The sequence below is a fragment of the Gavia stellata genome, chromosome 3 (assembly GCF_030936135.1).
Source record: "Gavia stellata isolate bGavSte3 chromosome 3, bGavSte3.hap2, whole genome shotgun sequence".
NCBI lineage: Eukaryota > Metazoa > Chordata > Aves > Gaviiformes > Gaviidae > Gavia > Gavia stellata.
In genome coordinates, this window is record NC_082596.1 from 91,666,763 (window position 1) to 91,682,816 (window position 16,054).

General features: G+C 40.7%; 1 protein-coding gene across 1 annotated transcript; it reads left to right on the plus strand.

Annotated features, from left to right (window-relative positions):
* Positions 1-9,961: 9,961 nt before the first annotated feature.
* On the plus strand, positions 9,962-16,054 carry LOC104261610 (serpin B10). Its single transcript, XM_009817733.2, has 7 exons — positions 9,962-10,129; positions 11,073-11,186; positions 12,838-12,972; positions 13,370-13,487; positions 13,868-14,010; positions 14,590-14,745; positions 15,650-16,054. Exons 1-7 carry the CDS (start codon positions 9,962-9,964, stop codon positions 16,052-16,054), a joined length of 1,239 nt encoding a protein of 412 aa, XP_009816035.2.

The window sequence follows — 16,054 nt, forward strand, 5'->3', positions numbered from 1 at the left end:
CAGATTGGGCATTAGGAAAAGGTTCTTCACTGAGAGGGTGGTCGGTCACTGGAACAGGCTCCCCAGTGAAGTGGTCATGGCACCAATCCTGTCAGAGTTCAAGGAGCATCTGGACAATGGTCTTAGTCATATGGCTTAGTTATAGGTAGTCCTGCGAGGAGCAGGGAGTTGGAGTCGATGATCCATATGGGTCCCTTCCAACTTGAGATATTCTATGATTCTATGATTCTTTTATCAGAGTTGGTTCATTGCTTACAGAGACATGAGGAATTAGATTCTCTCCTAACTCTGGGCTAAGATACAATATTGAGACCAATCTTTTGCCAGGAAGGGATCAGCATGACCCATAATCCCTCATGCATGCAACTCAAACTAGTCAAATACAACACTTTCAGCACAAACCATGATTCATGCAGTCTCTCTGAAACAGGAGCTGATAAGCAGTTTGGAAGGCAGCTGGATACGTGCAGAATCTACATCTCTCTGAGACACAACAATGCCTCGGAGAACACATGGGAATGGGAAATAGGAAGGAGTTTTCTAGTTATCTTTGTGGCGTGTTTATAAGGCTTTATAGGCTCTTATTTTCTAACTAAAGACAATAATCATGCTAAGAGAAACAATGTCTACGGCAAGTTATAGTTTCTGTCTGGAATTAATTATTCTTCCCTTTGTCACTGAAGCAAGAACGGGAACAGACCTGTGAGGAACTGTCACAGAGAAGTACCAGAATAGTGAAAGAGAAAGGTTTTGGGTGAAGTTACTGCAGAAAACTATGCTTTCCTGACTCCAGTATGCACAGCATAGCACCAGTGCTGGGTGGTCCGTGGTGGAATGTTTTTTCAGTATTTTGCTTGTTCTGCTTGTTCTACTTGTTTTGGCTTCCCCCCCATCCATCAAGATAACACAGGCAGGACCTAGGGGGAATAACTTGCTGGTAGCAAGCATGATCTTGCAACAGAAGGAAGATAACATGATACCATCTTCACTGGTGTATAAATAGTTCAAGTATTTTCCTTCACTTTCCTGTATCTTAGTCAATTGCTGGTCAGGAGATAACAAATGGGGAAATTTATTGCAAGAGTGCTAACAATGTGTTTACTATTGTCCTGGAGTTTCTGTTGATCTGGTCATGGAAATAGGGCACCTAAAATCCTCAGGACACTTAATTTTCAGCAGATTTGTTCTAAAACTGCACTACTTCTAGGCCGTTGTAGTTCTTATCAGTTAAAACATACTTCTTCACAAACTGAAGATGCAAAGAAGTACATCTGCTCCTGTATGTAGACAGATAGATTCAGTGCTGCCTCCTGATTTCTGCTGACTTCTGCCAGCACAGCAATGAGCAGTCATATTCTTGTCCTCAGTAGTCACTTCCTTAACCAGCTGTGCAGTCCATCCATCTCTAATATACAAATGAAAAAATAAATAAACATGCATTCTCAGCCCTATGTTTTCAGAGACTAAAAACTTTGAAACCATTTTGGGACTTGGCAAATCACGCACCCACTAAGGAATGGATGCTGGAGTCCTCAAATCTCAGACAGAGAAATATTTGCCTCACAGCTAAAAACTTCAACAGCCTTCCACACCTGAGGCACTGTAGCTTCTGTAATAACAGGCACCTAAAGAACAGGCCTCTAAAGAACAGGCCTGGATGTACCCCCAAGTTGGGTGACAGATATCAGACCTCCATCACCCAGCATGGAACAAGTCCTCTCTTTTGTGCCAACAGAGGAAGCTACAGCTTCTTCTCTCCATCCCCAAAGAAGCAAAATAGTTAGCACCATATCCCAGAGACTTTGGTTCTCTGCTGTGTCATGAAGTACAGGTGGATTACCCTCTCTTTTACCCCCAGTATTTCTTTCAGCACAAGTATGGAAGGAGGCTCAGACTCACAGCTTTAGGACACGTCATAAGAAGCTTTTACTGCTCTACCACCACATCCCATGTATATTTGTAATTTCACACATGCAAAGAGACACAATTATTTCAAAGGATTAGTGATTTGTGCAGATAGATACAAGACCACACTTGTTTGCTTGCCTGCAGCCTTACAATGGGAAAGTAATTCACATAATGAATTTCCATAGAGAAGACAGAATTTGACCCTGAGGCCCTACTGTTTATTCCAGTCCTAATTCTTCAAATACGTAAGAATGTAAGTAATATTGCTCAGTTGAACAAAGTCAGTTATTTGCAAAAATTGGTCTTGTGAAGTTCACAGAGTTAGAGAATAACTTAGGCTGGAATGGACAGCTGATAGTCACCTGGTCCTAACTTCAAAGATACACCAGATTGCTCAGGGCCCTTCCCAGTCAAATGTTGTATATCTTTAAGGTTGGAGATTCCACAATGTTCTGATTAATTTCATTTTAAACATAAATCCAAATCTCACTAGTGTAGAAGTACTGTAAGCCATCCAGCCAGCTTAGCTTTCCTTCACCAAATGAGAGTTGGCCACATGTGAGAATGAGCCCCACCAGTTCCTTCATTTTGATTCTCCCATGGTCAGCCCACAAAACTCACCGTCTTTCCTCACTTTTAACCCTCTTGGAACCAAAGTCTACAGAATATCTCTGTAAATCCCCAGCAGTGCTTAGCCACTCTGTGAGAAGCACATTTCTAAGATGGTTAACAATGCTTAGGAGCAAAGCTGAGATAATACATAGCTTCATGCTACACATTTTTAGACCCAGTAGTATAATTTATACTTTATCTCTAATTCATTATATGTGGGTATCAATGGGCTATCATTTGTACCTGGCCTCCCTTTCCTCACTGTTATATTCCTTAAACATCACAAGATAAAGACTTTAATACCATACGGTCTAACTGCCTTGTGACATGAGCAAACACTCACAATTGCATGCTACTCCTGAGAAAAAAAGATTCCAAACTAATTTTGAACTTTTATTTTTTCAACTTATACAGCACTTTCCTACTTTTTCTAAATGTTAGCAATAGCAACAACCCACAGTCTAAAATCAATGCAGGCAAACAATTAACTTCTGCTAGTGGCACCTTACAAATGACAGGAACAGGATCCTGAAGGTGAGCAAATCCTTGCAGTTGAAGGCTGACTTCTTAGTCACACAGGTAAAATTCCAGTGTTGTGGCTCTGATAAGAGGTCAATATGAAAAGAGAGAACAGTGAGGTGTCTGATGAGTTCCTGTAAGGAAGGCAGAGATATGGGAATGAAAGGTGAACAAAGGGGATGGAGGAGGAATCATTAAACTTCACAGGGCTGTGTGTAAGAAAAGTTCCTCTTTCCTCTTCCCTCTTTTCTCCTTCATTCTGCCTCACTTCCCCTGGGCATGGTTCATTGATATCCAGTAACTCCCTTTCCCAAAGGCGCTGACTATCCCCACCCTCACCATGTACTCTTTCATCCTCCTTGCCCTTCAGCAATCTCTATCTACTTCTTGGGGCAGTGAGGGAAGAGGGCAGGGCTGGGGTCAAGCCTTGTTTCTAAGAGGAGAAATGTCAGGGAGAGGAAGCTTTGAGACTAAGGAAGAAAGTGGGAGGAGAGCGTTGCCACTCCTACTGCCTCGAGGGATCATCTGCCGTGCAATAAGGCTGTGTCAACTACAGAGTCCAGGCTACATCTCAGCTGCATCTGCAGGAGATGGGGTGAGGGCCCATTCCTCCAGCCACAGAGAGCAAGTGCTCTGCCTCTCCTTGAATATACTCTGCTAACTTTCCTTAGCCTGGTGTTGCCTCTGTACCACCGAATTAAAATTAGTCTTGGTCTACGGCTTGGTCTGTCTATGTTCCCAGACAGGGAATTAGCAACCACAGAAGCAAGGAATATTAAGAAAGCTTTGGAAGACAAAGCCAAAACTCTAGAAAATGAAGGGAGATAGACCAAGAAGAAAGAAAAGTCTAAATCAGCTAAAAGGGACAATCACACTAGTTTTACACTACACAAAGAGAGTTCTGCTTTTGGCTTTGAAAGAGATAAAAGAGCCACACATACCACTCCAAAAGATAATGGAGCCATGAAGATCTGCATACAGCTGAATCACAGCTGGAAAGGGCAGCTCTAAAGAGCTTTGAAATGCTTTGGTAAAGAAGAGCAGATCATCATCAGTATATTTTAAAAGAAGGTCCTCAGTGCAATACCCTGCAAGTTCATACTTTTGCATCTCTCACAAAAGCTTGGGGAACAAAATCAAAACTTTCCATCTCATTTTGTCTGAGAGCAGAAAGGAACATAAGATCATCTTGTCTTACTTGGTGCGTATCACATTATTAATTTCTACTTGGTCACTGTTACGAACAGCTTGAACCACATAACTTGAACCACATAAAAGGATGTCAGGTCTCAAGAGACTGAGCTCCTTTGTGCAACAGGCAGAGAGCATAATAGATGGAAAGATAGAAGAATCTTGCAATGGCAAAGGCATTGGTAAGACATGTTCAAATGGTGCTAAAGACATGCCAGTTCATCCAAGGTCCTTGACAGTCTAAGGGCGAAATTCCATTCCAAACCCCCTTTTTGGGGTTACTGTCTTCCAGGACAAAGGCTTACTGCCTTTGTATGTGCACTTAACCAGGTAGTTCAGATCAGTCCCAAGGGTAGCCTAAAAAGCATGAAACTACGAAAGGCTGGCAGGTGCCAAGCAGATCAGTGAATTGCTAAGATTTCCAGTACATTTCCACAAGTGAGTATCGGGGAAATTCTCCTGATGAAACTTCTGAAAATACCAACTGCTTTGTGAAACCCCTGGTCATTCCACCAGGCAAGAATATTTGCAGTCAAGCTGTATGAAAAAATAGCAAATGTTTAAGTGGGTTTCTTAAAAGACAGCCCTTCCCCTATACCCTGCTCTTGCACATCAGCACATGGCTCCTGTTTAGGATGCACTCTTATTTAGAAATGTGTTTTGAAGATACATTGACTTGATATTCACATTCTTCATCCCACAACATGGCACATCTTCACATCTTGCACTATAGCACTGCAGCCTGGGAAACTCCCATTAACACAAAGCAGGGATCACCTTTCTGATTCAGTAGTTGTGCAGCTGACGTACAGTTACACCCGTTGAGAGATTTCTTTGGAAAAATGACAAGTTTCGGCTAAAGTGCATACAAGCCACACATACGTCATTACTCATAATGCAGTACTGTGTATCGTGATTGAGAAATTCAGGCCACTCTTCATATTTTTGATGTTAACTGCTACTCAGGATTCTTTAAAAATGCTCACTGCCTGAGTCATTCAAAGGAAAACTGCACCCTTGCATATGTGAAAACAGTGTGCATATTCATTAACAGATAAACTATCTCTTTTCAGATACAGAGATCAGTCTTTCTCAGAAGTGTTGCACTTCTTAACAGTGCTGAATTACTCAGGACAATCACTACCTTTATTTATTACAGTGTCTAAGCCAAAGCATGGAGAAGTAATAGTAAAGTATTATGAATTGTGCCAGTACTGTCAAATTTCACCACACCTTTGCTTTCTGCAGGCGTGGAGCAAAATGCCTCAGTAATATTTATACAGGAACCTCACCACACCCTCTGGCAACTCATAAGGTTTTAAATACTGCTAGAGTGTGTCAGCAAGGATTGCTTGGCAAGGGAAGGCTTGCACCTTACTTGCAGGAGGTACACAACAGATAGCTATCTACTCTGTTTCAAAATAAAGACACACGTGTTCTCAACCAACACTTTAAAGGGAAAGAAGATACCCAGAGAACTAATCTCTCTTAAAAACTATGTGAGATTTCAGGATGATACAAACTCATCCTACATAAAAATCTGTTACAGCACAACCCAGAATCTGTTATAACCGGTCTAGGTGAAGCATATACACTACTATTTTCTTTAGTTGACAAGGTTGGAAAAGCTCATGCTGTGCTCTCAATTACACTATGACAGAGGCATCACCCAAAGAAGAGTCCTCCTTAGCACAGAGAAGTTAATGTATCTAGTCACTCAGCACCCTTACTATTTCCTGAGTTTCTGTGCCCCTGTCCTCCTTACAGTTTTTAACTTTAAATCACACAGAGATTTAAAAACAATTACATCAGACCTCCAAAGAGATTAAAATATTCTCAGATTTCAAAATCCTTCTCCTCCCCATGTTTCTCATATCTCCTGAAGTCCTTTTAAAGCTTTGGGAATGTTTAATATCCTTTCATGTTTAAAATCTACTGGCCTGCTCTGGCTGAGCCAAAAACGTGAATAGAGTGCTCTGCTGGCTGAAGCAGAAATTCTTCCCTCCCAAGTAAATAAACAGTGCTTATACTGGTAAAAAAAAAAATTGAAGATGTCAGGGAAACTGAACAGCTTTCCTTCAAATATCACTTTTTCTTTTGATCTACCTGGAATATAGAACATGTTAGTTTTGAATTAAATCAGATTTCCAAGAGCTATACAGAGTTGATAGCTAAAATAAGCTACCGATGCACATGAAAACCAGCCATGGAAACTGTATCCTAAAATACTGTGTGAAAGCAGAAGCTACCATTTTTCTGTGACAAGAACGTCTTTCTCTCAAGACCCTCAGGAGCTTTTATAGAGCACTTTACAATGTTCTGTTTAGACATCAAGCATTTCACCTACTCCCAAACCCAGGTGCTAATGAACAGAGCAAACACACTGTGTAGGAAAGTCACAATGACTTGTGCTAAGTTACACTGAAACTGGAAGAAAACAAAATGCTTTTATATAGCTGAGATCTGGCCAGGGCACTGATGTCGTGCCAATATTTGTCCTGAGTAAATGGAAACATGAATGACTGCAGTGGAAGAGCCCACAGATTTACTTCCCACAGGAAGGATACTATTAATACAAATGTAAGTCTCCTAGTGTGCTGCTGTGTTGACTTAGTATAGAGTGGGAGTGAGAGTACCGCTGCTACTGAGTCAGCAGTAGCACCACCCATTGAGCTGTGTCCTCTGGTGGTGCTAATTTAAAAGGATATTGGAAAACTTTATCAATCCATCACGTTGATTTAGCATATGTTGTCCTTTGAGGTGAGTATAATTTTAGTTACTCAGTATGCCCTTTTTTTTTTTGCTAATGACCAGCCATGCCATTCAAGAGGTGTTTTGAAAAGGTAGCTTTAAAACAAACGCACAAGCTTCTCATTCAGTCTAACCCAGCATTTCTGCGTAAACAGAACACCCAGCCACTTCTTGTAAAGCACCAAGCAGTATTACAAGTTAGAAAATTAAAGTCACCCCTGCTTTAAAACCAGAAAATCCAAAGTAATTGCTCTAAAGGATGAAGTCTGTTCAGTGTATCTATCACTCATTCAACAACATGTCCAAATTTGCAAAGATTACTCAAATAATTTAGGCTTTGGAAATCACTTAAGGCCAATGTAAACATATTGCAACTTTCCCAGGCACAAAGGGAGCAATTAATTCTGCAGTGAACACCCCTCCTACACTATGCCACTCTCTGGAAAGTGTAACAAATGCATCTAATTACAACTTACACTGAAACATGCTGGTTTTGTGTAGCTACAATTTGAAAAGATCTGAGGGGTAGGAAAACACCATCTGATTGAAGTCATGCAGTTCCTCACAAGTAGGAAAGCAACTTCAACAAAGCTTTCGGTTCCCAAATTATATTGATGCAGAAGGTTCACCATTGACACAGGACCCTTTGCAGCTGCGCCCTCCTATGCCCTGCACCAAATTTTGCATGTATTCCCTTGGCTCATTCCTCATTACAGGATCCTCTGTGCCAGCCACTGACCTACAACGTAAGTCCATGTTAAATGTATGCTCATAGACAGCAGGTCAGAAGAAAGCTCTCAGAAGGCAGTTTATGCCGAGGAGATAGACCTTGTGTGTGAGTCTTGCTCAGTGTCAAGGAGGCAGCCCTGCAGAGACAAGCAGCTCCCATCCAAGTTTGCAAGGTTGTATTATCAACAGTGCAGAGAGGTGAAGAGTGAAATAAAGGGCAAGGGTAGGATTACACAGGGTGTTTCAGTTAGGGGTCAGAGTGGGGATGGACAGCTACGAAAAGGACAACAGAGGAAGGGACAGCATGACTGCAAGAAAAATGAGGGAAGGGGGTATTTTAGTTGCCAAGGCAAGAATAAAAAAGAGGATTTGACAGAATATCCATTTCTGGAATGGAAAATAAGGAATAGATCTCTGATCTGAGGTGCTACATTGGTCAAAGAGCAGCTTTCACATTAGGGTGGGGAAACAGAAGCAGAAGAAAAATGAAATCTAAGACCCACAGCAGGTTCTAGTGATGTTGCCACTGATAATAAAAGCAAGGGCCTGGTGCCTGTTTCTCAACCTTCACTATCTCACAATGACAACATTTCCCTGGTTGTACAGTCTTAGAATCCTCCAAGATTAACAAAATCCATTTTTCTAAAACAGAAACCCACCAGGAGTGACAAATAATTTCTCAGTAGGAAACAGGCAATAGAAAAACTCACACGTAAGAAGTCACTGTCTTCTCTTTGTCTGTCTATTGTTCGGAAATAATTTCTATTAGACAAATCATAAAAGAAGTAGGTCAGCATCTGCTTTTTTTTTAAACCCTCCAAGCCGTAAAAGAAAGTTTGTTTAAAGTGGTGTGGGTTCAAGTTGTTACTAGCCTGTTGCCACAGAAGTGTTTATAGAAATACTTCTGCAGTCAGTTTTGTAAGGTTCTTGTATGGTATCATTCTCACCATCACTTCACATCCTACTCAGAGATGATTCAGTTCTTCCACGGGGATGTGGCCTTCAGGGCATAATAAATTGCACAGTCTTGAGTCATAAGAACCTTTGCAGAACTGGCCAGACACACTATAAATTCACCCTACCCTTCATGTGAACTGCAGAAACCTTGGAGATACCCAGAGCAGCAGTGTTCCTCCCCGCACAAAACAAGGTACTGTAATGATTTCTAGAGATTATTTATCTCATATACCCTTGGATGATGTTGCTTTGTTGACAAATGCATAGAAAAAAAGGAAGCAGGGATCTGAATTGGAAACAACAAATGCTTGGGAAAGCAATTTACTAAGATGGCAAAGGCATGGTCTAGAAGGTGGAAGTCTTAAAAATACGCTGGAAGAGCAATTTGTTGTACAGAGTTCTGTAATTTCTAGAGCTGACTGGCTCACATATATATCATAGCAGAGTAAGAACTACTGTTTGCTTAAGTCAGCTAATTTGTTCCTGTGCTCTTCAGTTCTTACGAACATCGAGTCAGCTCCTGGTTTACAAGCTGCTCAGGACATGAACTGTCTTTATTCTAAGGCCATCCTATACCAACCAGAATGGCTCCTAGTCCCTGCCTAGAGCTCTCAGCTAAACCTGCAATGCAAATGACAAATAGCAGCACTTGTGGTCTACTGAATATGGAAACCCTGTCCTGCAGAAGAACTGGGAAGCTAGGATCTACGCTAGCACTGTAAGACAGAGTTTCAGGATGATTTTGAAAGTCAGAAAGGGAATTCAGGATGCTTAGCATGCAATAGTTGGGGCAGTGCTTGCCCAAGCATTGGAAGAAGTATTTTGTCCTGTCCTAAAAGTATAGTTTGACTGTTACTGTTACCAGAGTAGTTGTTCAGTACAGTTATGAGCATCAAAAGACTCTTGCACAAATTGAAGCACAAAAGATGTCATAAGAGACAGTCTCTCAGTATCCTCTAGTCCAGGCACTGGTGAGTAACGTTATCAACTGTCACTCCAAGGTGCTGTAAAGGACAGTGCAATAAATGGCCTGGTGAACAAATACAAAACAGGAGGCTGCTTTTTCCCTAACCCAAATGATAGCCAGTGCCATCAGTGAGACAGGACATTCTACACTTCCTATGACTTTATAATAGTTAATCCTTCTCATTCTTCATATAGATAAATACTTTCAGAACACTTTAAAACACAAAAGAAACTTCAAAAACTGAAGAGAAACTTGCAGGCACATAGCAGTCATAATTAGTGGTTCGCTAATAGCATCTTTTCTCCCTTTCTGTGCAGGTTCAGAACAATGGAAACTTTGAATAAAGCAATCACAAGCTTTGCTCTCGACTTTTTCAAACATGAGTGTCAGGAAGATGGTGACAAGAATATTTTGCTCTCCCCTTTGAGTATTTCATCTGCCCTGGCTACTGTTTATTTGGGCGCCAAAGGTAACACTGCAGATCAGATGGCAAAGGTGAGTCTGGCCTTTAAAAGGTAGCTGTCCAAAAGGGTTGACCTCTTGGAATAACATCCTCTATGCAGGAAATTTACTATGATGGAACAGAGGAAAGCCATAAGCAGAAAACTTACTCTAATCAAAACTCTACACACATATATGCCAGCTCCTGTCTCACCCCTGCTGTGCGCTGTAATGAATAGACCAGTTCTCCACTTGTGCAGGTCAAAGAAACAGTCTACTCTCTGGAAACAGGCTCCCAACAAATGAGAGAAGAGGCACTGGTGACATTGTCTCCTTTTAAATGCCACCAGCAGAAATAAGGGATCTTTATCCCAGAGCTCAGTAACTTGAGCACTCACCAGGGAGTGGGAGACCTGGATTCTCCTTCTACTCTACCACAGACAACTCCCATCTCACATCTCATCTCTTTGCAACTTGAGGCCATTTCCTCTTGTCCCACCACTTGTCACCTGGGAGAAGAGACCTGCACCCACCTCACTACAACCTCTTTTCAGGTAGTTGTAGAGAGCAATAAGGTCTCCCCATAGCCTCCGAGCAAGGGATTTAAGGCATGAAACTTCCCCCATCGTTTTCATGCTTTCTGACACATAGCAGTGCTCCACTTAGACTTCTGCTTTGATAGTCTCCATAAGGAGATAACTGGCTCTCCCCAGGTATTAACTGGTCAGCCCAGGGCATAACTCAAAGCAGGCAGATTCCTCTAGAAAGGCTAGTTACATGAGAGTTTTGCCCTGCAACCCTCAGCTTAGTGTTCACACCATTTTGTAGACAAGGACCTCAAGGCCTAAACAAAGATTTCATGTTTAGTCAGGACTGGACACAAGAATAAAATCTGAGTTTGGCTTTCTTCATCACCAGTCCCATGACATCACTGAAAGATTTTACTGAAACAGCACGTCTTCTATCGTTGCATTTATTATTGCTTTTTCCACTATAGGTACTTCACTTTAACAAAGCTGAAGGAACCAGAAATGTCACCACAACCATAAAAATGCAAGTCTATTCCAGAACAGAAGAGTGTCTATCAAATCGATGTGCCTGTTTCCAGAAGGTATCTCACCAAGTCAAGCTATGGGCATGGTCACACCTTCTCTTGCTTGTATTTTCCTTCTACATTTGCATTTGCTTATGTTTGCCTTCCTCAGATGTAGTGTACACAATTAATTGCTACAGCATCCTGTGATGCCTTCCTCTAATGCAATACTTATTACATGCTTCCCCTTTTTTGGCAGAATTGCAAAAACTAACCTCAAATTTGCAAGATTTAAAATTTAATGTTACCATTCTCTGTCAATGTATCTCTTGATCTTTTCCCTTTAGCTTTGAGGAGAGATTTCTTTCTCAAATTATTACTATTCAATAGCTAGCTATTTAGCAAAAACATATTCTTTGAACAGGCATGGTCACTACCCCTGAGAGCGAATCGTAAGAACATAGCTGCCCTCCCACACATTTGATTGCAGCATGAAGACAAAAAACAGAGTATTAACTTTTCCAGGCTACCTATGCTTGGTATGTAGCCTTCTTCAGAAATTAGTCTCCATTTCAGTTGACTAGTTAACAAAATAAGTTGACATGTTGAATTTCCCAAGGTAGACCAGTCTTGCAATAAATAGTAGAGAAGTGGAAATCATTATATTCCTGAGATATTGCTTTGACGTACTGGCAGGCATCTTGTACCAAAGTACACATCATTTACGATAGCAGAAAAATACAGAAAAGCAAACTTAATCCCTCTGAGTCAGTAAAGGCAGGTTTTCCTCATTGACAATTCAACCATGGTGGTGTCAAGCTTTTCTCCCTGCTCTTTCCTGTCACCCTTATTTTTTGTGGGAGTGAGCCATTTCCCTGCAGGCTGCCCACAAAGGCCCAGCAACCGCAAGTTCTGATGAATGGGAACATGGATCTGCATTCCACAGCCAAGTCCTATGGCGGGAAGATTTATTTTAGGGGCTATGTCAACAACTCATTTGCACTGCATGAACAGGAGAGGGATTGTTCCTCATGAGTAACACTTGTCTGAATTGTAAGAATTACAGAGTGCTGTGGGTAGGGCAAAGGGACTGTTCTAACGGTTTAGAGGTTTAAGTGTCTGTTCATGCCTCTGATTCTGATGTAATGACAGGATGAATACAGCATATATTCTTAGTTTACTAATTCACAGCTTAACTTTCTTGAGCTCATTTGAGAGTTTGAGCCCACATTCATTTAATCCTGTTAGTTCAAGACAACGAATTTAATGAATTACTGCAACATAAAAAAAAATTACAAAATATTAAGAGCAAGATTAAGACATTTAGGGACAAACTTTCCATGTAACACACTCAACTTTCATAAAAGAAAGGAGTCACACAGCCAAATATTCATGTATTGTTTAACAATTACATTCTGTATCTCACTTTCTGGATATACTTAGTTTCACAATATCCACTTAGAAACCCTTAAATGTTTTACATAGTTCAGGCTCTTACCACTTGCATTCTGAGACACTTACAGTGTTTGTACCATGTCTGCAACTTCTTTTAATACTTTCAAATGACTCTTTTAATAGCTGTCTGGTTTAGAACACCTCTCGTGTTGCAATACAGGTAACGGAACACCTCAACAGAAATACTTTACATGGAGCTGCATGAAGGAAGAAATTAGAAATTTTGAACTATTTTACACAAAAGATGAGTAACTTTTTTTTCCTTTTCTGCAAGACAGAAATTGGCAAATCGGATAATATACATGCTGGGTTTAAAGCACTCAACTTTGAAATCAACCAACCCACTAAAAATTACCTGCTTAAAAGTATCAACCAGTTATATGGAGAAAAAACATTGCCTTTCAGTAAGGTAGGTAGGCCATTTTTTCAAATTACATAGTGCCATTTAAACTTTATGATCTATCTATGACAACATATATGCTTTTAAATATTCTCATTACATCTGCAAATCATGTTGTTATCCTTAACATAAATATTTTCTGCGAGACTCTTCCTGAGACTTTGGACACTAAAATCTTAGTTTTATGGGATGTGTATGCAATTTCAGGGTGATTTGCAGATGTGGTTAGGTGCAAACATATAAATTGAGTATTTCCACTAAAATATATTTTGTTCCTTTGACAAAATGCTGTGCTTGTAGTCTATGTCACTTCTATCATGTTTTCTCTCTATTTGGCTGTAGCTATTTATTAGCATTCATATTGGCAGGCAACAAACATACGACAGCTGTCTCTCTTGCACTGCAGGAATACTTACAGTTAGCCAATAAATACTACAATGCAAAGCCACAATCAGTTGACTTTGTGGGAGGAGCAGATGAAATCAGAAGAGAGATCAATGCCAGGGTCGAACACCAGACTGAAGGTAAGCTCCTGCCTCTCCTCTCCCAAGTCAAAAAGAAGCCATTTCAGCATTGAACAAAGTCTCTGTACCCAAGGGGCCCAAGGCAGGTAAACAATTCACCTCAGAAGGGCAAATCAGATCAGTTTTCCTAAAGCAGTCATCCACTGACAAGCCCTTACTAAAATTAGTGTCCTCCATCTGAACAGGTGAGGACTGCGGCTTGCTTTTCTTTGTAAATCAAGGTTACTCCAGTAATCGCTTATTTGCGAATAATCTCAAACTAGAAGCATGCTACATCAACACGTAGAATTTCTCTGGCTTATATCTGCAGAAATTGTGCAACATCTACTCTGAAACAGTAACACTGCACAAATGTGTAAATGTCCTTCTATTTTCTCTAGGTAAAATCCAAAATCTGCTGCCTCCTGGATCCGTAGATTCGCTCACCAGACTACTCCTGATAAATGCACTCTATTTCAAAGGAAACTGGGCAACAAAGTTCGAAGCTGAAGCTACCAGGCAAAGGCCTTTCAGAATAAACATGGTATGGGAATATACTGACCTATGTCCTAGACCGCAGGTGGAAAAAGTAGTGAAAAAGATGAGGCAGAGAAATTCCTGTCAATCTTTAAATCCACATGAAATCTGGCATGAAAGTTATTTAATTTAATACATACAGTATATTGTCTTCACCACATCTTCAGCACAAAGACTGCACACACATATTAGCACCTAAGCCACAAGTAATATTGTCAGAAGCTGACTTGAAACAAGCTTCTGTTCTCTGGAGGCAGGGAAAACAAAGAGGTGAAGAAAACTGTATGGGTTAGTTCTTTACATTTTCATTTTTAACCATGTGACAAATCAGAGTGGAATACAGCTTCCCATAATAGGTGTCATCTGAGAAAGCTTAGATAGCTTGCCTAGCCTCCAAGTGCCTTTCCAGAAGACCAGAGGTCCTCTGTAGATCCTGTGTCCTACCACTTAGAGCCATAAGGATGTCTCAGACACACCGGGCAGCTTGTACAATAAATACAATAAACTTCCACTGTGCTACTTTAACTCAGTCCTTTACTGTTCAGTCAGAGTACAAATGGCTAACATCTAATTTGGTTTGTTGCAGCATACAAGTAAACCAGTGCCAATGATGTACCTGAGTGATAAATTTAACGGGACCTATGTAGAATCAGTCCAGACTGACGTTCTTGAGCTTCCGTATGTCAATAATGACCTCAGCATGTTTATCCTGCTACCAAGTGACATCACCGGCCTACAAAAGGTAAAGCAACTGAGAACATAAATCATGTGAAAAAACAAGAGTGTCATTATTTACTTATTTTATGCATCTGCAAGGTAAAAGGCCAGGTTGCAGTCATGTTTCCAGGAAGGAGGGTACTGATCAGGCTCAAGGAAAACCAAACCCCAAACTTGGCCTAGCACTGTGAACTTGAATCTCTTGGAGCTCAGACTAGATTTCTTACTCTTGGCAGCTGGCACTTCTGTGGTTCCTAATGTTGATCAGTCCTGGAAATAGGTAACCCAAACCCTACAAGACTGGCTCTTCTTCCAGCTGAACAAAAATGAGGACGGAAAGCCAGCCCTGCTTAGAGTCACTGTCTGTACTGATTCAAATAGATATGATTTCATTCAAAAAAAAAAAACCAAAAACCCAAACCCCAAACAAAAAAACCCACAAATTGGACAGCCTCCATTACTTTCCAGAAAGACCAGAGCTAACACATATGGATACTGCCACCTTCTGTAAAGAGATGGATCCTGCCTTTGGATAATAAACTCTTATTGAATTCTCATTTACATTAGTGGGTGTTGTGTAGAAAAAAACTCTTTTCAGTAAATTCTAAAATGTAGGGAGGACAGAAATGGGAACAGCAAATCAACCAGACTATTGTTACTTGACACTGATGGTTTTGTTCTACAACTACTTAACCCTGCTATATTCTCTGACAATTAATGAGAACAGATCAAATATTGCATTGTCCTACTGTAGAGCAACATACTACTTTAGTCAAAAAGATCTCCAAACTAGTCTTTCACTACCCTTTTTTTTGTACTCTTACAACAGCTCGAAAAGTTCTCCATTTAAGAAAAGAGAAGAAATAGCCCTTAGGCCACAGTTATCTGAACACACTGTAATTTTGTGATTCTTTTTTTACTAACTGCAGCTAGAAAGAGAATTGACTTTTGAAAACTTGTCTGCATGGACCAGCCCAGAATTAATGGAGAAAATGAAAATGGAGGTTTATCTGCCCAGGTTCACGTTAGAAGAGAAATACGACCTCAAATCTACTTTGAGCAGGATGGGGATACAAGATGCCTTCACTGAAGGTCAAGCTGATTTCACAGGAATGTCAGAGAATGGCGAGCTGTTTTTGTCACAAGTTTTTCACAAGTGTTATCTGGAAGTGAATGAAGAAGGCACAGAGGCAGCAGCTGCCAGTTCAGCAGCACTGGCATCACGAAGTCTTGGTGCTACTGTTATTTTTGTAGCAGATCACCCCTTCCTCTTCTTTATCAGGCACAATAAGACCAAGAGCATCCTCTTCCTGGGAAGGTTCTCTTCCCCCTAG